This window comes from Vicugna pacos, chromosome 18, assembly GCF_048564905.1.
Source record: "Vicugna pacos chromosome 18, VicPac4, whole genome shotgun sequence".
NCBI lineage: Eukaryota > Metazoa > Chordata > Mammalia > Artiodactyla > Camelidae > Vicugna > Vicugna pacos.
The window spans coordinates 35,054,376-35,077,143 of NC_133004.1; the positions used below are offsets into that span (position 1 = coordinate 35,054,376).

At 50.7% G+C, this 22,768-nt stretch overlaps 1 protein-coding gene across 9 annotated transcripts in view; it reads left to right on the forward strand.

Moving 5' to 3' along the window:
• CALN1 (calneuron 1) overlaps window positions 1–488 on the forward strand; it is a 435,337-nt gene extending 434,849 nt beyond the window's left edge. For all 9 annotated transcript variants that reach the window (XM_072943069.1, XM_072943070.1, XM_072943073.1 and 6 more), the window contains one exon: window positions 78–488. In XM_072943069.1, coding sequence (XP_072799170.1) covers window positions 78–205 — 128 coding nt within the window. In that variant the 3' untranslated portion in view covers window positions 206–488. The remainder of the gene's footprint in view (window positions 1–77) is intronic.
• Window positions 489–22,768: the final 22,280 nt, after the last annotated feature.

Sequence of the window (22,768 nt, forward strand, 5' to 3'; positions counted from 1 at the left end):
ACCCTCCTTCCACGCCTCCTTGCCCTCTGCTCCCCGCCCTCCCCTCCCCTCCCCTCCCCCCCTCCCCCCGACTCCAGTGCATTCTCAGAAGCAGAACAGACAGACCTGCGTCCGGAAGAGCCTGATCTGCGCCTTCGCCATGGCCTTCATCATAAGCGTCATGCTGATTGCGGCCAACCAGATCCTCCGGAGCGGCATGGAGTAGCCGCGCCCCCAGCAGCCGCGCCCCCAGCAGCCGAGCTCCCGGCTCACGCGCATGTGCTTGCCCCGCGGGCAGACTCTTCCTCCACGAAAGCAGACACGGACGGTGCAGTCGCGGCACCGGCAGGCGGCGGCGGCAGCGAACCCGAGGTTGCAGTGCAACCCGTGTTGTTGCAAACCCACTTCCTCCCCTTGGCACGTACACAAAAGGGCTGTCTTCAGTGCTTTAATGGTCTTGTTTCCTAATGCAATAAATAGCCAGGAGTTCCGGATGACTGCTTCAACCCCTCGGTAGGAACTCGAAAGAGAGACTTCATTTCCATCTTGGAACTCCAGTGGCCATCCAGGTCGGTGGTGTGAGAGCAAGAGAGAGGCTGAACACACAGCCACCTCCACGCCCCATTCTTTCAACCCAGGGGTCAACTGGGGACTCCCCCTCACCCCCACACCCACCCCAGGGCAACCCTTAGTTCCAAGAGGCTGACTTCCGGGTTGCTGCAGAAATGGGGGCTTCCCATCCCGCCCTGACTTCCTTCCCCCACCCAGTGGAGCCCCCCAAGGCATGAGGGGAAAGCCATTGCACGGGGTGCAGCGCCTGGCGGTTTGCAAGTTGCACCCCCTTCGCTTCGTTCTTACTGCCTTTTCTACAGGACTCTTGTTGGCAGAGTTGGGGAGCTCTCGGTTTCCGTCGGCACTTGGCTTTCTGTTCCTCAAGCCCATCACGCACCAGCATTTTGGAATCTGCAGAGAGCCTTTCTCCCAGCTTTGCCGCCTTGCTGCCATTAGACAAAAAAGAAGTATAACCGTGGGCATCTCTATAACACAGACACACAGACTGACGTATATTCTGGGCTTCTTCATATGTGACGTCAATCTCCCCTAATCGCTTTATTGCTATTAGAAGCTTGTCCTCCAGCGCGCATCCCTGCCTCCTTTGGGTGTAGACTGGGGATGAGGAGGGACTGGGGCTGATGGTGAGGAGGTGTTGCAAGCCACGCCCCTGTGGTCCAGAGTAATGGAGTCCAGACTCATGTCCACGCCAGGAGACCTCTGTGAGTCAAGGTCCTTGTGCATCATACCTTTTTCTCATCTTAACATTTGCTTTGTTAGTTAGTCTTCCCCAAGATCGAAAGAGAAACACAGTCCCCACGGGAAAGATGGAAAGATCAGACCGCTGTATTTTACATAACATCTTCCGGCAGTCGGATCCTGCAACTGACTCATTTTCACGAGGAAACAAAAAGATGTGAATAAGCTTAGCCGACTCGACAGGTAAAATACTTCTGTTGGGGAAGGGAACCGAAGCCAACACCATTTCAAGTCTTGATTCCCTGACTTTTCCTCGATTCTCTGTCAGCCGCGGCTGTTAATGCAAGCTTGCGTAGTCTGATTCACTGATAACCTTTCGCTGTAATATTTCCCTCTGTGCGTCGCCAAGCTCAGGTCTTTATTTCTATAATGGAATTGTCTGGCTCCTCTTTCCACTGCATCCTAAAGCTCCAGGCTTTCCTCCTCTCCCTTGTCCCTGTCCGTTCAGTGCTGAGGGGCTGGAATCCTTCCTCTCTGACAGCAGCCGCTTTGGGGTGTAGTGTGTGTTTCTGAACCCCTCCTCAAGCCTCCCCTCCCTCCCTGCCCTGCCTTCTAGCCTTCTCAGCCTTGGAGCATCCAAGGTCTCAGCTTGGGGGGGTCTACTTCCACATCCCCTCTGCAAACGCTTCTAGAAACTTCCTCAACTCAAATATTCACAATGAGCACAAGTAAAACTAGGGTTTGAGCCATAGTGCAGAGGAGGGGCAGGTACGAGCTCCCGGGGTGGGGTGGGGGGAGGGGCAGGGAGGGTCCCTCTGAAAATGCCTGGGAAGACATAGCCAGGCCACGTAAGGCAACAGCCTGCCCACCCTGCCAGGCTCTGCCCGTCTGCCTCTTCCCCGCTCCCCTCACCCGACTCACCGCTGCCCCTCAGGACCCAGCTCCTAAACGAGAATGGTCCAAGTGCAGAACACGGACACACAGGACAACTTCATCTTTCATTTCTGCCCGAAGCAGTTTGCTCTCTCTTTCCACTGCACTTGGGTGGAAGGGACACCATGAACGACCAGGCCCTGTCCTCCTGGGGAAGGGGGGAAGGGGCCCCAAGCAGACTGGATAGAGACCCCAGGGATGGTTCTTAAAGGATCCTGACCCCTGAGGGGGATTGCAGTTCTGGGCAGGAAAATGAGTACCTCTTCGAAGGCTGCTTTGCAAGTTCTTCCACCTCCCGCTGGAGAACAGGGGCCCTGAAGGATGTGAGGGCTGGACGTCACTGGAAGAGATATTAGCCCCTCTGCAAGGGTGCAAATTGAAAGGCATTCTGGAGAGGCACCAGCAGCCTGTTCCCTACCAAGTCCTCAGCATCGTCTCCCTAAAGAAGGCCCTTTCCTTTCCCCCAGGGACGGGGAAGTGCATTCATCCTGCCAGGAGAAGGTCTAGGAGAAGGCATCCCTTGTGGGTGTTGCCAGGGAGAGAGGGCGAGAAAGAAGCCATAGAATGCTCCGTGATGGGTTCAAAGTTAACTTCCTACCGTGGTAACCTCATGTGTGGCGCCGGGAGCTCGGTGTGTGGGGACGTCCCAGAGCGAGAGGCAGCCCGTAGACTCTGGGCGCTAAGAGCTTGCTCCCCGGCAGCTTTGCCTGGGCGGTCTGTCAGCGGTGTCGGGCTTCTCTGTAAGGCCTAAGATGCTGGCTTCCCACGGCCCCACCCCAAGTCCTGTCCATACCAGTGCTACTCCACGGCCCCGCGCCAGTAACCCCCAGACTTACCATGCGCATGGATAAGGACTGTAGAAGGTCGTGGTGCCCACCTCCGAGGTGTGCCATGTGGCCCCAGCCGGAGGTGACCTCCACAGGAACTGAGAAGGAGGAGCCCAAATCTCACTCTGTCCTCCCAGCGAGTAGATAGGAGTCTGTTATGGGCTGGCTGAGTGACTGGTGGGTGAACCAAGCTTGGCTCGTTCTTGCCCCCTCCGACCACAAAAGTGATCACCAGGGAGACATTTTGCCTGGGAGCCGAGGGATGTGGACCCCGATCCCCTTGGCCCCCAAAGAAGGGGTCTCCCATCACTCCCAGAGCCCCCAAAGGGGTCCCAGCATGGGAACTATTAGCCCGTGGCTTCCAGAATGTGCGTGGGTCCCACACGACCAATCTGTAATTAAAAAAAAAAAAGGTGTTGCCACGGCAACCCTCGCATTCCACCCTGAGTTTGCCAAGGCACACAGAAATAGGGAATGTTTCCTTAAAGAACAAACACTCGGGTTCTGCCTGATTGCATCCTGACTTCCTGAATCCATGTCCCACTGGTGGGAGAAATTACCCTCAAAGGATCCAGTGGTTTCTCTGTCTTTTCCTCTTCTGTTTAAACCTGTCCTTCCATTTGCTCTGGAGAATAGGAGCTGCCTGTGAGCCGGGAGGTGCCCTCCCCTCTGCCCAGAGCCCCGAGCAAAGACCCCTTAATCTGGGCAAAAAGGCAGAGATGCCATCTGAAAGACAAAAAATATTTTAAGCCTCAGTCTTTAAAAGCATCTGTTTGCCTGTCGAGACACTCTCCCACAAGCCAGAAACGTGAACTAAAGTGAACCGAGGTTTACATGCGGTCTTCGGCAAGCCCAGTGGTTTCAGAAGTTTCTAGGTGTTTTATTTGCAGAGAACAAGATGTGTACGGCGGGCCTTCTTTCCTGATACCTGCTTCCTGTCTCAATTTTCACATGACAAATAGTCCACTCTCTGCGGCTAGCCAAAAGGACCTAATGAAAGATGGCAAACTCATTTTGACAATAATGCCCCATCCCAACCTCCCATCCACGGAATCACAAAGTGATGTATCTAAGAACTGGGAGAGGGAAATTTATCTTTTATTCCAAATGCCGTCTCTAGGCTTAAGTCCAGGCTCAGGTCATCAATCAAAGAGAGTTTTGCTCTTAACCCATAGCTAGCAGACTCCCAGGGACCAGATGAAGCCATGACCAGAGAAGTAAGGTGTGACCGCCAAGCGCAGCTGCGTGGCTTGGCTGGCGTGGCCGTGTGTGGCTGGGAAGCCCTGTTCCGCTCTGCTGTTGCCTCCCATCCCTGCGGAAGCCGCTGAGTCCTGCTCCTTCCAGCTGGAGGTCTCAGACCATACTGGGTCATTTTACTGCACTGACTGTTTTTCCAATAGCCCGTCATGATCATTTTATTCATCCTGTTCCCCTGAGAGAGACAGAAGGTCTGGAACCCCACTGCAAAGAGGAGGGCCCCCTTTTTCTAGCCCGCCATGACGATACAGATGGACGGAGCTTAAACTCCTGGACGCTGGCATGTGCCGGCTGTGTGACCAGGAGGGCGGCAGAGTGGCCTTCCCTGGAGAGCATCTGTCTGGAAGGACCACAGATCAGAGATTTCTCGTTGGGCTCCTCTGTGATCCTCACGGGGCTAAGAGTCCAGAACCTAACGGCCTCGCCATGGCCATCTTCCCCTAGAAGGGGGAAAAAAATCTATCAGAAACAGGAAAGAAACATTATTCACCAGCTAGGATTTTCAGTTTGAATTCTTGAAGGCTATGGCAGAGAAAGGAGAATTTGGGCTGCCTCTGACGGACTTGGTCTCCACGACAAGTTAAATGTCAGACCTGTTCAGCTTCCCTTGACTAAGTCACTCCAGGGGCTGTCCTCGGTTATGTGGCCTTGTCGTAGATGCTTGGTCTGGAGGGAAAAGGTCAGAACACACAAACCAGCCAAGCCTTTCTCTTAATAGCCTATGCTTCATGCTAAGTCCATGGTCATGTCAACCGCTGTCGTTTCTCCTGAATATTCGTTTGGGACCCTTTTTATAAGGTCTCAAGAGACATGATAACAATGCTCACAAAGTCCTGGAGGCAAAATTAGATTGATTCAGTTGGCTTGAAATATAGTCACGAAGAATCAGGTTTTCCCAACCCCACAAAGGCAGTCTTCTGAAACTGAGAAAAGTTGCCCTGGGTCCCGCCCCGGCTCCTCCTTTGGGAAGTTTATCCGTTGAACACACCCTCGTGTGTATCCCACCCCGCCGTGCTGGGCATACCTTCCTCGAGCGTGATGGATTGGCTTTCAAACTGGTGCTTCTCGCATTGTCTGACATTATTGTCCAAATGAAATGGATGCAGAGGCTGGAATTTTCCCAGGGAGTAGAGCAGCAGGATAATTAGGGAGGAATATTCCAGGGAATGCAAAATTCAAGTGTGATGTTGCTCCAGCCCTGGGCCTGAGAGAGGGAAAGAGAGTTTGTAAAGGGCTGTGGAGGCTGACCTCTGAGCATCTTCCCTGTATGTCTGGTCCACTCTGGGAGCACACGGGGGCTGGAGGGCCAGGGGGCTGCTGCCCGTCAGCCTGTTCCCATGATACACGCTGGGAACTTCAAGAGGAGGCTCACGTTTCCTCGGGGGATGCTGACATCTGCCAAGCCCAAAATGCCTTTCCCAGGCTGGGCTCAGACCTGTCGAACTGAGGCTAGGAGACAGGAGCTTAGACCTGGACATGTAAGCAGTGCTGTGAGCGAGGAAGGGCACGGGAGGCAGGACCCCCACCAGCCAGATATGTCCAAGTGACTTCCCTTCCTTTCCCCAGGTTTCTCATCTCTAAAGCAAGAAGAAAGGTAAACCGGATGGCCCAGAAGAGCCCTCCTTTCGTGACTCTGAAACGAATCAGAGTGAACACCTACATTTGCGAGGGTTCCTGTGTCCGCTGTGAAGTGCACCAGGGACTGGCAGTTTCTTATTTTAAAACAAGTCACAAGGGGCAGTTGTAATAAAGCATCCCTTTTGGCGCCGGCTGGCTGTAGACGAAACAATGCCAGTCGGCTTCTGTCGCGTGTGCCTTGCAGGCAAGGGGTTTTGTTTACGCCCTAAGGGCTTGCTGATTCAAGGGAGCATCGGAGGTGGGCTTTGCGTCCTGTCGAGCCAGTGTGAAGGTGAAGGGGATATGAGCACTGTACCACAGGCCGCGGGGGTCAGAATTCCTGCCGAAGCAGGGTGAAACAAAGCCAGAGTCCAGGGGAAAAGACGCTGTTCCCCCATCTGAGAAGGTCTAACCAGAAGTTACTAAATAAACAGCACAACTTCTAGTCATTTCTTTCCTTTTCTTTTTTTCTAGCCACTGGACAGCAGCTCCAGTGGATGTGATAGTAGCTGTAATTATTCGTAACACTGCAGAAGGGAGAGAATCATGATCTCTGGTGGTTGTCAGGGATTCAATTGACAGTCTGGGGAGACCGACGCCTGCAATGGCCCTTTAGATGGCTGATGAGTGATACTGAGCATGGTCCAGCCATGGTGAGGGACAACACAGGGCAAGAAGAGGGAGGCTGCGGGATCCGCAGAAGTCCCTGGCCCTCCTGCCCTGTGACAACCTAAAACCCTAGGCTTCTCTCCTTCTCCTTTTTCTCTTCCTGGAGGAGATGGAGGTTCCATTGTTTGTATAGCAAGCCGTTCTTGCCTGGAAAGACCCAGACTGGCCAGGAAAGGGCCCGCTCAGCTCCTGGTGGAAATTTACTCATGTTACCGTCTCTCAGCTCTCTCCAAGGAAAATCAAAGAACACTCTTTCTTTCTGACCTGGAAAGCAGGCATCAGGGGTCCTTGAATGCCTTCTCAGTGGGGTTTGATTTTCTTCCCCAATCCTGATGCCAGGGAGACGCTGTCTTCTCCAAGGACTAACCGAAGGCAATGCCCTTGGAGGGAAATCAGCCCCGAAAAGCTGGCCAGGGAGCTGGTTGGAAAGCTGTCATCTGTGGGGGTGGGGGGTCATGGTGATCCCAGGGGTCATTAGATGTGAAACTTGAGTTTTTTTCTCAAAGCACAGTGGTAAATGGCTGCAAATTGGAGCCCAGCTGAGGACTGCTTCAACGCATGGCAGATCTCATGTCCAGAATGGGCCACCAAGACTGAAATCCTGGGTCACAATCTTCCCATTTACCTCATTCACGGTCCTTTTTTTTCTTCCATTCAGTTTCAGTTGATGAGTTCTGCTATTACATGATAAGAGAGTCAGCAGATGAGTCAAGAGAAAATCTTTATATAAAATATAAATATTAATATAAATTAACTTGGCATGCGATTTACCAATCCAATGAAGTACATATTATTAATATGTTATCTTAGTGTATAAAGGACAACTGACTGCCATATTTACCAGATGTTTTCTCTAACCAAACTTGTCTGTAAATATATAATCTGTATAAAAAAAAGAGTCTAATTTACCATTATTTATGCAATAGAAAAAATAAAAGTTTTTTTTTCTTTTGACAAGAGATTCAGCTCATTATCGGGGGGAAGGATGTGATTTGCAAAAGGCTTACGAAATTTATCCCTGGGACCCTGATGGGTAACCAGATCTGTTGGATGACAATCCAGCATCACCTCCTTCTGAGAAGCAGCTGGGGATCTGGTCTTTGGTGGGGCTTTGGAGGGGAATGATTGAAGTAAGGGGAAGTTCTCAGACTCTGGAGCATATGGTGAGAATTACGAAGCGTCTTCCGGCTGGGGAGCAGACAGTATAATTAAGAAGACTTTGCAGACACCCAAGCTAATGGTGTCATCTTTTTGGGATTCCATTTGCCAAGCCCGTCCCAACATTAGCATTCAGGCACTGCATAGCTTTCGCGTAAGCTTTTAGAATTTTTAATGTTATCTGAGCTTCTGGGGCATAAGGGGAAAAAAACCCCACCCATTTCCTTATAGGTGTATAAGGAAACAAAGGACATCAAAAAATTAAGTGACTTACTTAAAGGCATTACCTGGCATCCTGCCTGGATCTGGACCATAATGCCAGCCTCCTGTCTCCAAGCCTCATGACGGCATCTCATATTCTCTTCATGTTCCAAAAATGTTATTGTACATGACCCCAGATGTCTTGTAATTAAGTCAAAAATCTGAGTGTTCCACGGGTAGAATCTCCCAGAGTCTCTCAAGATCCTCAGTTCTAAGTGTTGCATTTTGTACACCTTCTTGGGGGAAACCTATGAGGTAAATCACTCAGCATTTGTTTTTGTTTAAAAATTCTAAAAATAGAGTGTCCTAGGCATAAAATGCATTATTTCCCCTCTGTTCAAGGGGGCCTCTGGCACATTCTAGTGAGATAATGACTTGAATTTTATCCTAATCTGGGTTTTAAGAATTTTTTTTATTATAAGGGAACATTTAGTTATGAATATTCATTCTCCTGGAGTACTGACCCCAGCAGGGAGTGTCCTGCAGGACCAAACACCCACCAGGGGACTTGGGAACAAAAGCCAAGTCTGACCCCTGACCACAGAGATAACGAAGCTGTGGACTCACAGATAATACCCGAGGTAAATCAAAGCTCTCCCTTAAAATGTGAATGTATCTTTGAATTCTATGGGGATTTTCCCGTAACTTTGGTGATAAATGGGTTTCAAAGGCTTTTCTTTCAGATAAATGTGTCTTTGGTCCAGCCGTGCACACAATTAGAACCATCGCTTCTCCTGCCAATTCCAGAAGGTTGACCTGTAGCAAGCTGCCTGGCCTTGAGCAGCAAAGGATTGGTGACGGAGCTGATGTGAGGACCCGAGGCTGTGTTTCCGGGCTTATTCTACACTCCCCGGTTTTATCTGAACCCAGCACACCTGGGCTTCCATCACTGGGCAATGGGCCCAGGGAGGAGGTGGCCGTGCTCCAACCTACCCTGCTGATGGCCCCCTGGTCCTAAGGCACCGCCCTTGGGGGCCACGTTCCAGCCCCCGAGCGGAAGCCTATGTGTGGCCAGGAGGCTCCTCAGACTTGGGAAATCTTCGGGGATCAGGGCTCTGAGCTGGCAAAGACCCTGCTCTCACTTCCGAATTTCCTAGAGTGAGGAAGAAAATGCTGGTGCTTCCTTGAAGAGATGCTTCAGGCCTGGGCTAAGGTGACACACTCCCTAGACCCTTTGGGGCTCATCTCCCCACTATGGCACTCATCACCTTTTCCTCCAACTCTTTCCCCATCTTTCTTTTATGCTCTCAGGATAGCTGGAAGTTAGCTGAGTTTCAAAGTCCCCTTCAGGGCTATGGTTCTTAACTCTGGTCACACATGGGAACTGCCTGGGGGACTTAAGAAAAAAATAGCACGTCTTGGCCCTTGCCCCAGGTATCCTGGTTCCATGGCTTTGGGATGCAGCCGGGGTCTCGGGGATTTTCACTCCCCAGGTGATGGTGATCGGGGTGAAGCGCTAGGGCAGGGAGCGCCTCCTTGTTCAGATTTGGGTGATTTCTGGAGAAGCAGACCAGTCTTCTCAGCACAGTGGTTCTCAAAGTGTGGTCCTTCAGGTAGAATCTGGGAGCTTGTTCAAGAGGCAAATTCTCAGGCTACGCCCCAGCCCAAGGAATGGGAGACCCTGCCGGTGGAACAGACAACAGCCCTGCAGGCGACTCCGAGCGCGACACACCTGCAAGTTTGAGAACCTCTGTCTTGGTAACACTGTTTTTTTATGATGATGGACATCTGAATCAATACAGAATTATGATGATTATCAGAATCACCAGACACTGAGTAAATGCCGAGGTGCTGGGGCTCCCCTCAGATCTGTGGAATCGGAACCTCATCAGGGGACAGGATTGCGGGTGGTGGGGAGGTCACTCAAGGATGCTTCTGGGGAATATGCAGAAGGGAGGTCTCGACTCAGAGTCAGCTCAGCAGCCTGAGAAGGCAGGGCTGGGGGCAGGAGCCCTCTCCTCGATGGCCCCTCAGCAATGCTCCCAGCTCCTGGGTCTCAGGAGGAACTTTCTGGGCATGGCCTCCAGGCTGTCACCGGCAGTGGTAGCCCGTGTTCCTTCGGTGCAGCAGCAGAGACCCGTGTGGGCGGCAGACACCTCTGCTCCCCCTCCTGGGACGTGTGGCGGGCTTATATACTAGAGGCTCTCCGTCTCTTCCTTCCTGCCTTTCCAATGTCAAAGCCACGGCTACCAGGCTGTCCCTGGGAAGCCAAGGGGTGAGTGTGGAGTGTGCAGAATGAGTGACACCCTCCCACTCTTCCCTAAGATTAAACTGGATGAGAGCAGAATAAAACTGAGCTGGAGAAGGAGTGAATTGTCTGGTGTGTGAATTACGTCTCGATAATGCTATTATAAGAAACGAGTACAAACGTGGCTCGGAAAGAGGAGAAGAAGCAGCCAGAGGTGGGGGCCTGGGGACGGTGCAGAGCCTGCGGCAGGGATGTGGAGCAGCTGGCGCCGGCTGGCCTGGGTGCCTCGGGCAGGAAGCCCTGCTCCCCAGAGGAGGTGCGGGCCACGTGGCGGGCACGCGGCCGGAGAGGCTGTCTGCTAGGCCCCCCTTCCGCCTCGGTTCTCCCCAGCCTTTCAGAATGAAGAGGACCCAGCCTGGGCCTCACGTATTTGAGCCTCTTCGGTGCAGGAACCACATGGACGGGCTTCTTCTGGGGCAGTGTCACCGGGTCAGTCTCCTGGCCAGTGCCAGCCCCCAGTGCCTCCGCCAGCCTTCTCCTCTGAGGGTGACGTGTCCAGTCTAGAAAGGAGAACTTGGGGGTTGGAGGTGTCTGCTGGGCCATCATCAGGGAGGACACGGGGCTGTGTTGTTCAGGGTGGGGCGGGCTGCGCACAGGCTCCAGTTTATCTGTGACCCTGGGTGGACAAATGGCCTCAGTTACGTGACTAAAATAAGCTTAGTGGTGTGGGGACGAGGGTGCCCACGTGCCTAGGTTCCATCCCTAACAGCGCCAGTGAAAACTAAGTCAACCAGTCAGTAAATGAACAAACAAGCCTATTACCTCCCTCCCACTGAACATTTTTTAAAAATTAAAAAAGTTAATAAAATAAAATGAGCTTATTTAGCCACAAAACAGCTTATTTTGCTCATCTTTGTGTTTTCGGGACCCAACATCGCACTGATCACATTGCAGGTGCTCCAGAAATATTTGCTAAGTGGATAAACACACAAACACATCAGATTGGCTCACCTTGCTCGGATTTCCAAATTCTCCGGTGGCGCAGAATTGGTTCCTGGGCCCTCCTTCCCTCTGCCACGTTCCTGCATCTCCTGTTCTCACGCCCCGGTTCCCACAACTTTGTCAAAATCAGGTACCCTCTGTGTTTCTTTGTTTTGTGTTAGTTCCTCCAGCCTGTCCAGGAAGTCCTTTATCTCTTTGAAGAACCAAGTTCAGCTCCTTCAGTTTCCCCTGAAGGGCGCTCCCAGAGGGCCTGTGGGGCCGCAGGGTTGGGCTCTCCTCCAGCTGGAAGACAAGCCCACCGCCCCTTCCTGGGAGCCCTAGCATCACTCCCCTTGGTTTGGTTCAAAGCTGGGAGCTCAAGGTCTTCAAGCCTCAACACATCATTGGCTGCGGTTCTGCCAACCGCTCTGCACAACTCCCTCATCCCATCTCTGCAGGTCTCCAGCAGCACCTGCCACCCGCCAAGGCCACCGTGTGGCCCCAGACTTCACTATGTGGCTGATGCTTTGGAGACTCACTTGAGAAACTGGCAAATGTCCACCAGGTACCGGCAGGATGCGAAGAGAAGCATAAACACAACGCTGGGAGTGTAAGCCTGCCTTGCAGCCTGATCCGGAGCCCTAGGGAAGACGTCCTCACAGGAGATTATCGTCAGACAAACGAGGGAGCGCTGCTGATTTTAAAAACTTAAAAAATTTTTAAATTATGCAATATGTCAAACACATATCAAATAATATAACAGACATCAGTCTACCCATCACCCACATTTGACAGATGTGAATGTTTTGACTGAGATTTCTCTTTCTCTCTCTCTTTGAAGAAATAAAATCTTAGGGATATGGCTAATGTCACAGCCCTGTGCTGTCATCCTTCCTTCCCTTCCCTCTTCGGGCGTGACTGCCTTCCTAAAATTAATCATTCCTATCCATGCTGTTTTGGAGGAGGATTCTTGGAGGGGCAGGACAAAGACATTAGCTGGGCAGAGAGGGACGTGCATTACAGACAAAAGGATCAGCATGTGCAAAGGCCCAGAGGCATGGCACGCCTGGCTGAAAGTTGGCTGTGAAGACTTTGTGTTAACCCAAAGGAGACACAGTGGTGACCTAAACTTGGAAGCGGAAAGAGGAGAAAAGAGGGCAGGACCTGGAGAGATTGAGGAAAAAGAATCAGTCAGACCCAGTGATGGATTTGGCTTCACAGAAAAGAATGGTTCAAGGATAACATGGGTTCCTGGTTTGAGAAGGGGTGGGGGAGACATTGAATTTAATTTGCCACGATTAACTGGAGATATTCAAGTGACAGCATATAGAAGGAGCTGGGCTATAAAGCTTTTGTTGCAGAAAAACCCGTAGCAGGTTGGTCTGTCTGTCCCTCTATAAGCTAGAGAAAAAGGCATCCAACTAGGAAATTTTGTTTTCAAACTCTTTCCATCCATGTCTTCCTTCCTTCTCCACCTGGTGGCAAGAGAGAAAACTGCAGTCTCTCTGGGGCGGTTACCACAGTTCAAACTTTTGAGGTGTACCCATACCTAGTGTTCAAGTCAATTGCTCACTTCCCTGCCAGTTCTTTGGCATCATGTAGACCCAGTATTTTTTTTTTAACATTTTTTATTGATTTATAATCATTTTACAATGTTGTGTCAAATTCCAGTGTAGAGCACAATTTTTCAGTTATGTATATTCATTGTCACATTTTCTTCTCTGTGAGCTACCATAAGATCTTGTGTATATTTCCCTGTGCTATACAGTGTAATCTTGCTTATCTATTCTACAATTTTGAAATCCCAGTCTATCCCTTCCCACCCTCTACCCCCCTGGTAACCACAAGTCTGTATTCTCTGTCCATGAGTCTTTAGATTCCACATATGAGCGATCTCATATGGTATTTTTCTTTCTCTTTCTGGCTTACTTCACTTAGAATGACATTCTCCAGGATCATCCATGTTGCTGCAAATGGCGTTATGTTGTCGGTTTTTATGGCCGAGTAGTATTCCATTGTATAAATATACCACATCTTCTTTATCCAGTCACCTGTTGATGGACATTTAGGTTGTTTCCATGTTTTGGCTATTGTAAATAGTGCTGCTATGAACACTGGAGTGCAGGTGTCATCCTGAAGTAGATTTCCTTCTGGATACAAGCCCAGGAGTGGGATTCCTGGGTGTAGACCCAGTATTTATCTGCTCTTCAGGACCTGGGAAAATGGTAGAGTTTCATGTCAGTGGCAGGCTAGAAAGTGCAAACAAAATCAAAACCATCTCTGAGTGGACAAACAGGCAGGTGCCATGGTGATGGAGCATGGCACCGCAGTTGTCCACAAGACCAGGAAATCCTGCTGTTGACTTTGGCATTGTTTTCTGTGCTGCCACCAACTTCCCCCCAAATTTGGGCAGAAACTCTGTAAAGACTTTCTAGGGTCTGAATGGGCAGGGGTGGTGGCGGTGGGATCAGAGCATTGTCCTTACAGCTTCGCTCTGCGCAGCTCGAGTGGACCGCCGGCGCAGACTCCGGGAAGCCCCTTTTCCAGCGTGTACGGCTAAGCCGTCGGTCCCTCAGGCTCTCAGCCACCACCCCACTGTCCCGCCACACACACAGCTGATGTTGACCTTAGCGCTGTTACTGCACAGGTTCATTGCCAAACCTAGCTTTTCATAAATGATTTCCAGGAAATGTGAAAGTTGAAATCAAGTTGAACCCACGTGGTTTTGCCCTTTCACTTGAGCCTCCTCTGTGATTTCTGGAAGATCTTGCAACTCTGCCTTCGGCAACCGCTGCCGGTTGCTTGTTTTGACTCCAGGAAGCTCCGAGGTAATCCATCCTATTAAATCCAAGTAGAACGTTGGCAAGAAAAAGTCCCAACATGAGCCCACACAGAGGAGTGGTTCCTCTTGCCTGAGACGTATAAAGCCAAGTACCCATATCACTGGAGCAAGTGTTTCTTGCTTGGCTTTCGGAGTAAAATGTGCTTTGAACTCCTTTCACAGAGGTAAAAATAAAAGAGCGAAAGTTCTCTGGTTGAGTCGTTTTGGCAAGGGCGCGGTCCTCGCCCTCTTCTCTCGGCAGGTTTGGGGACTTCAGGATTTTTACGAGAGTGTCTGAGCCCTGAGCCACTTCCCAAGCATCCTGGCTCCAGCTGCCTGCTGAGGGCTCCGAGAATCCGTTTGCTTTCACTTGTCAGGACAGAAACCTTCAGTAAGAGCTGGTGTACAAGGTTCGACCTCACAGCAAAACCTGCTGGTTGGAAGGTCTCCTGGCTTCATGTGCCTGGCTGCTCCCGAGTTTCCAAATATATTTTAGCTCAGCTATGAGATTTATATTCCTGGTCCTTTATACCTCTCCACACCCAGTCCAGATTAGTACCTAGTCCTTCCGGGCAAGCCTCCTGTCTGCCCTTCCACAGAGCCGAGAAACACAGCTAGCCACAAGGAGCCACCTTCTCGTTCCTTATCGTGGTGATAGTTTTCTCCATGCTTTGCTTTACTTCATTGCTTATCACCCAGGAAGTTTTCTGAGCATTGTTCAAAGGTAATGCTTCATTTTCCATCTCCCATTTCCCATTAAAATCATCACGAAGAGGTAAAAGTGGAAAAAATACAGTGGTAGCCAATAATGAAAGTTTAGAGGGAGGTTTCTAATAACCGCAGAATCAATGAGTCTGGATGAAGAAACGCAATGGATGGGATCAGCTCACGCTGACCTCCTGGGCCATAATATCTCTGACATAACAAAGGACCCCTTGTCACCATTCCTCCCAATGACTGTGGTTTCGGGGACCTGGAAACTCTCCCTCCTGGGGACATTTGCTGTTCCTTCCTCGAACTCGTCTGGGGAACACAGGCCAGGACCTCACAGCTGAATTTCTCATTGGAGGTGCTGAAAGCCAAAAACCAATACGATGACATATTCAAAGCACTGAAAGAAAGAACTGTCCAGAATTTTATATCTCAAGAAACTGAAGACAGTGTAAGTGTAACTTTGTCTGGAACTCCTTTTCTTCTGTCTGATTTAAAAGACAACGGCATAAAGCCATAATTGCACATCTGCGTTGATGGGCGCACAGTGTAGGAAGGTACAATTTGTGAGAATTACAGCACGGGGGAGCCGAGATACATAGACGAGAGTTTGTGTAGTATTGAAATTAAGTGGTTGTGAATCTGAACTGGTCTGTTTTACATCAAGATGCTAATGGCAATCCCCAGGGAAGCTACGAAGAAAACCAAAATAATAATAACTGAAGGTATCAGGAAACAATCCAGAAGAGCGTGGAGAAGTGTCTTTAAAATATTGAAAAGAAAGCGCTGTTGCCCACTTCATATTCTTTAGCTGGTGAGATCTCTTCCAGAGACAAAGACAACATAGAGAAAAGGTGACAGAATCAATCAGCAGCACACCTGCACGACAAGAAATGGTAAAGTCGTCCTTAAAGCAGAACTTTAAGGATGCGAATAGAGGCCCCCGAACCCAACGCCACGCTTCTTTCCAAAGTCAGCTCTACAAGGAAAGGGAATTCACTGAGTTTACTGCTATATTCCTGTACCTCCAATAGTGCCTTGAGCATGGTTGGTGCTCAAATAATCGTGGAATCAATTCCAGCCATCTCAGCTCCTGTCTTTTGAGTCATAAAGACATTCTGTCTTCTCTGGACCCAGGATGTGTCGCAGAGAGTCACAGAAGTCCTAGAATGTCAACGTGGAAAGGAACCCTTGAAAGCCTCACATTTTACAGTTAAAATCCTGAGGTCCAGAGAGAAGCACTGGGCCCAAGTCATGTACCAAGTTGTAATGGCAGAGCTGGGACAGGACCCAGGTCCCCTCACAAAGTCCCAAAGCTGCCTCTGCCCCCACAGTTACCAGCATTCTAACAACCGCAGAATCTCAGTTCTCAGAAAGGTCCAAGCCCAGGCAGTGAGGATGCTGGGGCATTTACTCAGCATGTGGCTGTTAGATTGTTCCCTCCCCAGGACTCACCACTCGGAGCTCCTAACCCCCAGCAGAAGGATTCTGATTGCCAGCTCAGGCTGAGGACCTAGGGAGGAAGAAGAGAGTCATTGTCCTGGAGGAGGAAGGTTCTCAAAAACACAAACACGAAAACAAAACAAACAAACAAAACAACCACGGAAGCTGGGGAGAAAGGCAGAAAACAGGAAAGCCATTCCAGATAGTGGGAGCTGCTAGCAAGCAGTCAACACAACACAGCTGCTATCAGATGGGGGACAGGTAGTGAAGAGGGAGGGGACAGCCAGGCAGGAACAGGTCAGAGCAAGGGGCATGGAGGCAAGAGAGAGAGAGAGAAAGGAGCCCCTCTGCTTGTCGTGCCCAGGATCCACCCAAAGCCTCTGGAGGACCAACAGACTCATAAGACTTTGAGGGGCGGATGCCCCCAAGTACCACTCCATGTCATGGCCAGGCCTATTACTCCACCACTAGACATAAGTCGAGTGGGGACTTTTCTGTTTCCAGGAGTCTCCTATGAGAATGCAAATAGTTCTTAGCAGGAATTAGATACCAGAGGTTCCCAGCCCTGGCTGCACGTTGGAAGCATCTGGGGAACCTGGAAAAAATACCGACGCAGCGCTCCATCACAGACCAACTACATCCGGGCGGGGCGGGGGCGGGGGGACCCCCCGGCAGTTTCTGTCTGAACCAGGGAAGGGTGTGAACCTGGACTATTCGACTGTTTGAAATGTCGGCAGAAAAGGACTTTAGAGCCCAGCGGAGCCTTTTGGCAGATGGGGCAACTGAGACCCAGAGAGGTGCTGGTACAGAGACTCTGTAGCAGAAACCAGGCTGGGAGGGTGCCTGGGGCTCGCTCTGCCCCCTCCTCCACGAAGGCAGTCTCCAGAAGTTCTGAGAAGGGAGGGGAGAGGCACTGGGTGGAGGGAGATTTGGGCTGGCACCAAGGCCAACTCCCAGACCAGAAATTTTGTACACAGGTCCTGGCATGAGGGTCTTGCCGAGGGCTGAATTTTTGGCACAAGGCTTCCTCCCCTTCCTCCTTGCTTCCTTCTTCCTTCCTTCCTCTTTTTTCCCTAGATGGATGGTCTTTATTCAAAGCTTGCCCTTATAGATTTTTTTTTTTCAGTGACCTAGAAAATCAGATCCTAAAATTAGGACTTTATAGACGGGGTCTGAAGTGCAGAAAGACAAACGGGGTGACCAGCCAACGATTGCACGGTGGGCCCCTCTCAGCGCTGGTGGAGTTCCAGGTGGTCCGGCCCCAGGAAGGGCTCTCGGCCAGCATCCCCTTTTTGCCCCCTTAGCTGGGAGTTAAGGACTCTGGCCCCATGGGGCTGCTCCTTCTTGCGTGCTGTTAGGCAGCCAGAGGTTGGAAGGCAGACTGGGGATGGCAGAGGCCCTCCGTGCGGAGGTTTATCAGGGCCCTGGGGGAATGCAATTCTCTGAGCCATCCTGTTTGTCACAGGTCCCCAGTTCTCCCAGGTGTCAACCCTAAAGGTACTAACCCACGGGTGGGCAGAGAATCAGGCAGATGATCTGATCATCCCAGCATGGAGCCCCTGGGGCTAACCAGAGCCTGCGGTAAGAAGTGCCCGGAGGGCTGCGCGGAGGAGGCGCCAGAGCCCCAGCAGTCCCAGGACCACCGCTCGCCTGTTACGGCCACAAAAGGGGCCTTGCCGGGTTGATCAGGGTGACCCAGAGAGCAAAGACTGACGCCAAGAGGCCAAGGCAGGGCTGTAGGCGGTAAGGACCCCTCTTTCGGGTGCACAGCGCTCCTGGTAGCTCGCCTAGGATCCGGCTGAACCGGCCAACCGACTCCGAGCTGCCTCCCTCGGCGGCCGCCGGGCGCCCTCTAGCGGCAAGCAGTGCTCCCTGCCGACCCGAGAGGTGTAACGGGGCTGGTGGCCCAGCTCAGCGTCTTCACCCCCACCCCTGAGTCCTGGCCCATCACTGTGCTGCCCTCGTCACTGCTCTTCTTGGCTGCTGTTGTTGGGTTGCATGCCCTTGGACCCTGCGCTGTGAAACAGCTTGTCTTTAGTAAATAATACTTAACACCTTTCCTTTTCAAAAGAAATCAGAAATTTAAATAAATGAAGAAGGTGGGCTAAGGCAGCAGGTGTGACAATAGGGAACTGCTCTAACGATTTGACATCCCAAAGCAAAGAAAGGCAGTGACCTTCGGCCAGCCCCTGCTGCCAGAAAACATCTCAGAGCGCTACCTTTTGTCCTCCTACCTGGGTGTGCCAAGGCCAGGGCCACACCATCTGCCGTCCCACACAGAGCCTGGCACCAGGCTGGGTGCATGCTTGAGCCCTGAGACGTGCTCTGTGGGGCTGCCAGTCGGCTGTGACCGCCCTGGACCTATTACCCCCACTATGTCTGCTTGGTGCCAACCTCTCCACCAGGATGAGCCCGGGATGCACCTGCACCCAGACCCCAGCCTGGACCTGTCCTTCCCTGGCCTGATCTCTCCTGGACTCTGCCCTAGTTGCCTTTTTCCATGATGTTGTTCATCTGTATCTTTTCATGGAAATAAACCCCAATTTTGAGGATAACAGTTTCTCTGGATCCTGAGAGCCATCTTGAGAATTATCAAACCCAAGGGAGACCTGGGGGACCCCCGACACACGGCTATACAGAGTGAGGATGTTGACGATCATGCTTACTCCATACTGTCTGTGACTGATGCTTTACAAAGCACCTGAAGAGAGAAGAGTGGCCTTGTGGTCACCGAGTCCGTGTGGGGCAGGTTACGAGGAAAGTGCTGGACGCAGCTGACCTCCAGTAAGCTATCAGCGGGGGAATCCCCACCTGCTGGCAGGACGCCGTCTTTTTACACTGATCGGAGATGAAGGCCACTAGTGTCCAGGACACGCCCTTGTATGCCACCCAAGTGGTCAGATCAAGAGGAGGGTTCAGAGAACAATTCTGAAGTCCTGGTATCAAGGCTGATTGCCAGAGGGGCTGAGTTGGAGCCTGGAGGAAACACCTGCTCCTGTCTGCTTCCTCACCCCTGCCCCGCCACACACACATTCACACCCTGCCAGCACCATGGTGACCTACGACGCTGTCTCCCATGGGCTCTCGCCAGCCGGTGGTAGGCTCCTTGGATAGGAATCACTGGAGAACTTGATGAAAGCAGAGCTTCTCAAGCCTCTGTCCAGGGGCTTCTGACCAGCAGGGCTGGGGTGTGGGGCCCAGGAATCTGAATTTTTAGTAGCTCCCCAGGTGCAAAAACGTGATCTGCCGATGGCCCTGTCACGCCAAGCCCGAGGCACAAGGCTTCTCCAAACGGACTCCTGAAATAACTCAGTTTTATGCCTGCACCAAATATTTTAAAAATCTTTGGTTTTTTTAAACCTCTGGATAGTTCGGTTTAGCCTCCATGAGCAAAAGCATTCAAGAGCAGGGTGGCTCGCCCCCTAGTGGAGCTTGTTGGAAGGACTCGCGTCCGCGCCAAGAAGGCTGTGTTAGGCTGGCGGCTCCAGGTCTGCGATGACAAGACCAAGGCCGGGACAGGGACGACGTGAACCCACACACCGCAGTCATGTATGAAAGGCCACATACATGTTCTCAAAGTTGAGCAGTGGCCTGTAGGGAAAACTAAAAAGAAGGAAAGGGGGAGGAGAAAGATATGAAGGGAGGGAGGGAGGGAAGGAGGAGCATGCGACTGACCAGATACTAACTTTCAGACCAGTAGAGGCTGTTGCATATAGTAAAAGAGAGAAAAAAAGAAAAGAAAAGAAAGAAGGAAGGAAAGAAAAAAGAGGAGAAAGAGGAGTTTGCTCTGTCTTATATAAACTTGTAGGGAAATTTGCCTTAGCAGATCATGGTGTAGTTGGCATTTACTGAACAATTAAAGGTAATGATGCAGGAAAAGGATTATCTGCAAGACAAAGTCTTTAATGCCAAAGAATTTGGCTTGTTTTGAGAAGAGATTCCTCATAGAATTTTTATTAGCTGTGTTTTTAAAATTGTATTTAATGTTATTTTTACCCTCGCTCCCATTTTCAGTTTTCTGTCAAACACTGATCTTGCCATTTATGGTTGGCAGCACGTTGCCAGGTACAGAAACTGGCAAGAGGGTCTTCTGGTTCCAGGATGGAAGAGCCTCTGTTTCTCCGTGCCCCATCTCCAGGACTGATCGTGTTCCATTTATGAGGCTGCCATCTGGTCACTGACTGTGACAGGGTAGGGGGACACAAGTCCCTTTTTCTTATGGAGCTTCATTTTCTCCCCTCAAACCAACAAGACTGGCCAAGGTATTCCCCAAGGTCCTTCTTGGTTTGACATTCTAGTTTCCAATGTCTTCTCTAAAGCTGGACACCGGCTCTGGCTGCTGGACCAGAATGAGGAAATTAGTGCCTTGCCTTTCTCATCTGCAAAATCGGGGTACTAACATTGCTTCAAGTGCCATGAAGAGATGCTGGGGGACTCCAATGTGCAAGAAGCTAGTACAATTAATTTTTAATGAATTGAAGCTATAACGTGCTTTACAAACACGTGAGGCAAATTACAACTAGAAGACTATGCATATAGATACTTTAAAACAGCAGTTCTTAACATTCTTTGACAATTTGATACTCTAAGAATTTAATGAAAACTTTGAACTCTTTCTTCCCCCCTACATGGACACAGGTGCAAAATTTTGTTGAACAAGGCTCACATTTTTTTAGGTAATAAACCACTGTATTTTCATTCCTGAGAATCCCTAATTCTTGGTTGTGCTGGTCTCTCCTTCACCCATTAAATAAGAGGGGTCATTGCTTCAAAAAGAGGGCAGTGCAGTCTGGGACAGCCGCGTTCTCATTTGGTTCTATATTTCAAATTACACTTTTCTGGGTCAGTAGCAAGCTCACAGTTGTAGGCTTTGCTGGAGAGAAAAGGAGTTCTAGGATCCAGTCACTTCCCTTTACAGCAGGCTCAGAGCTGGGTGGTCTGAATACAGACTTTCATGTGGTTTCCGGTGCCGGGAGGTCCTGCCCCCCAGGAGGGATGGCAACCCCTGTCCCCTTTCAATTATGAAGCCCTGCTGGGGAGATTTGGAGACAGGGAAAATGGAAAGAAGTCAAAGAAGGCAGGGCTTTGGAAATTAGTGGGAAAACAGACTACCCCCAGGATGCCCTGGACCAACATGGGGCCTCACACTGTGGAAGCGGCGCCCAGCCCAGTGAGGGAGATGAGGCTTCTTCCCTGGCCTGAGCGGGGCCCACAGGAAGTCCAGAAGTTTCTGAAAGCATCACTTAGGGATCTGGCATCAGTAAAGGACCAGCAGCACAGAAGCAGCCTGGAGGCGGGAGAAGCTGGCCACACAGCACGGTTGGTACCTTTGTGCCCTCTGGTCATCAAAAGTCGATGCCAGTGTGACTCAGTGCCTCGCTGAGACCGTCCATGAGGTCAACAGTGGCCCCAGGCCAGCACAAGAAAAGAAGGCCAGAGGCTTAGAGTCATGAAGAAGCTTGTCTGAGGTTTAGTCGACTCAGGGCAACGGGAAGGTCTAGGTCAGCCTTTTCTAGCAAGAGTTTCAGCTCCCAGTCAGAGGATCCTCTCCCAGAATTGTGACACATTCTCTCTTGCCCACTAGATGGCACTGTCACAGGGTTTGCTCTGAAACCTTTGGGAGGGAGGATCTCACACCCAGGCTGGGACCCTAGAGGCAAAAAGGGTTTGCAAGCGTCTCCTCCAGTGGCTCCCTGAGGCTCACTCTATGGTGTCCCTGGTGCCTCAAACTCCAAATCTTAGAGCTTTTCTCGAGCTCATTCGCCTGTCCTAACTGCAGGTTTATGGGGATCAGAGTTTTCCTGCCCATGCCCTCCTGTGAGATGTGGGCACAGTAACTGGCCTCTGGCCAGGCCCCCTGGTGGGCAGCATTAACCAGCCCTGGATTCCTCGTGACCTTGGTAGTCTGGTTGCAGCCACAAGAGTTGACCCTCTGGCCCAAATATTGGTCTGTCGTGTCTGAGGGATGTGATCACAGACGTGGGCTTTGTCAGCAGAGCTGGATGACCCGCCCCTTCCCCCAAACTTTCTGCACTGTTAACCCTGGGGGAGGATGAATTCACTGAAGGGCTTGAAGCCAGCTGCTTTTATCCTTTGTAAAATCCTGAACTCCTGGCAGGTCTTCCCTGGCTATCCCTGCAGGGAGAACACAGACAGAGGAGTATCTCTGAGGCCATGGAGGAGGAGGAGAGAATCTTTTTTCCCAGACTTGGAGAAGGTTTAAGTACTGGGGTCCCTCTTCTTGACCATTAGATACATAGATAAATTCCCAGTATCCTCCGCTGATGAGCTCAGACATGGAAGCTTTAGGAAGACCCCACCATGGAGCACCTCAGTACATAAAACAATTGCTAACAGAGATAAAGGGGGAAATTGATGGGAATACAATCACTGCCGGAGATTTTAACACCTCATTAACATCACTAGACAGATCTTCCAGACAGAAAATAAATAAGACAACAGAGAAATTAAATGATTCAATAGAAAAATTAGATTTGGTGGATATTTTCAAAGCATTACACCCCCCTCAAAATAGGATATACATTCTTTTCAAGTGCATATGGAACATTTTCTAGGATTGATCATGTACTTGGGTGCAAAAGAAGCCTCAATAATTTTAAGAAGATAGAAATTATCTCAAGCATCTTTACTGACCACAATGCCATGAAACTA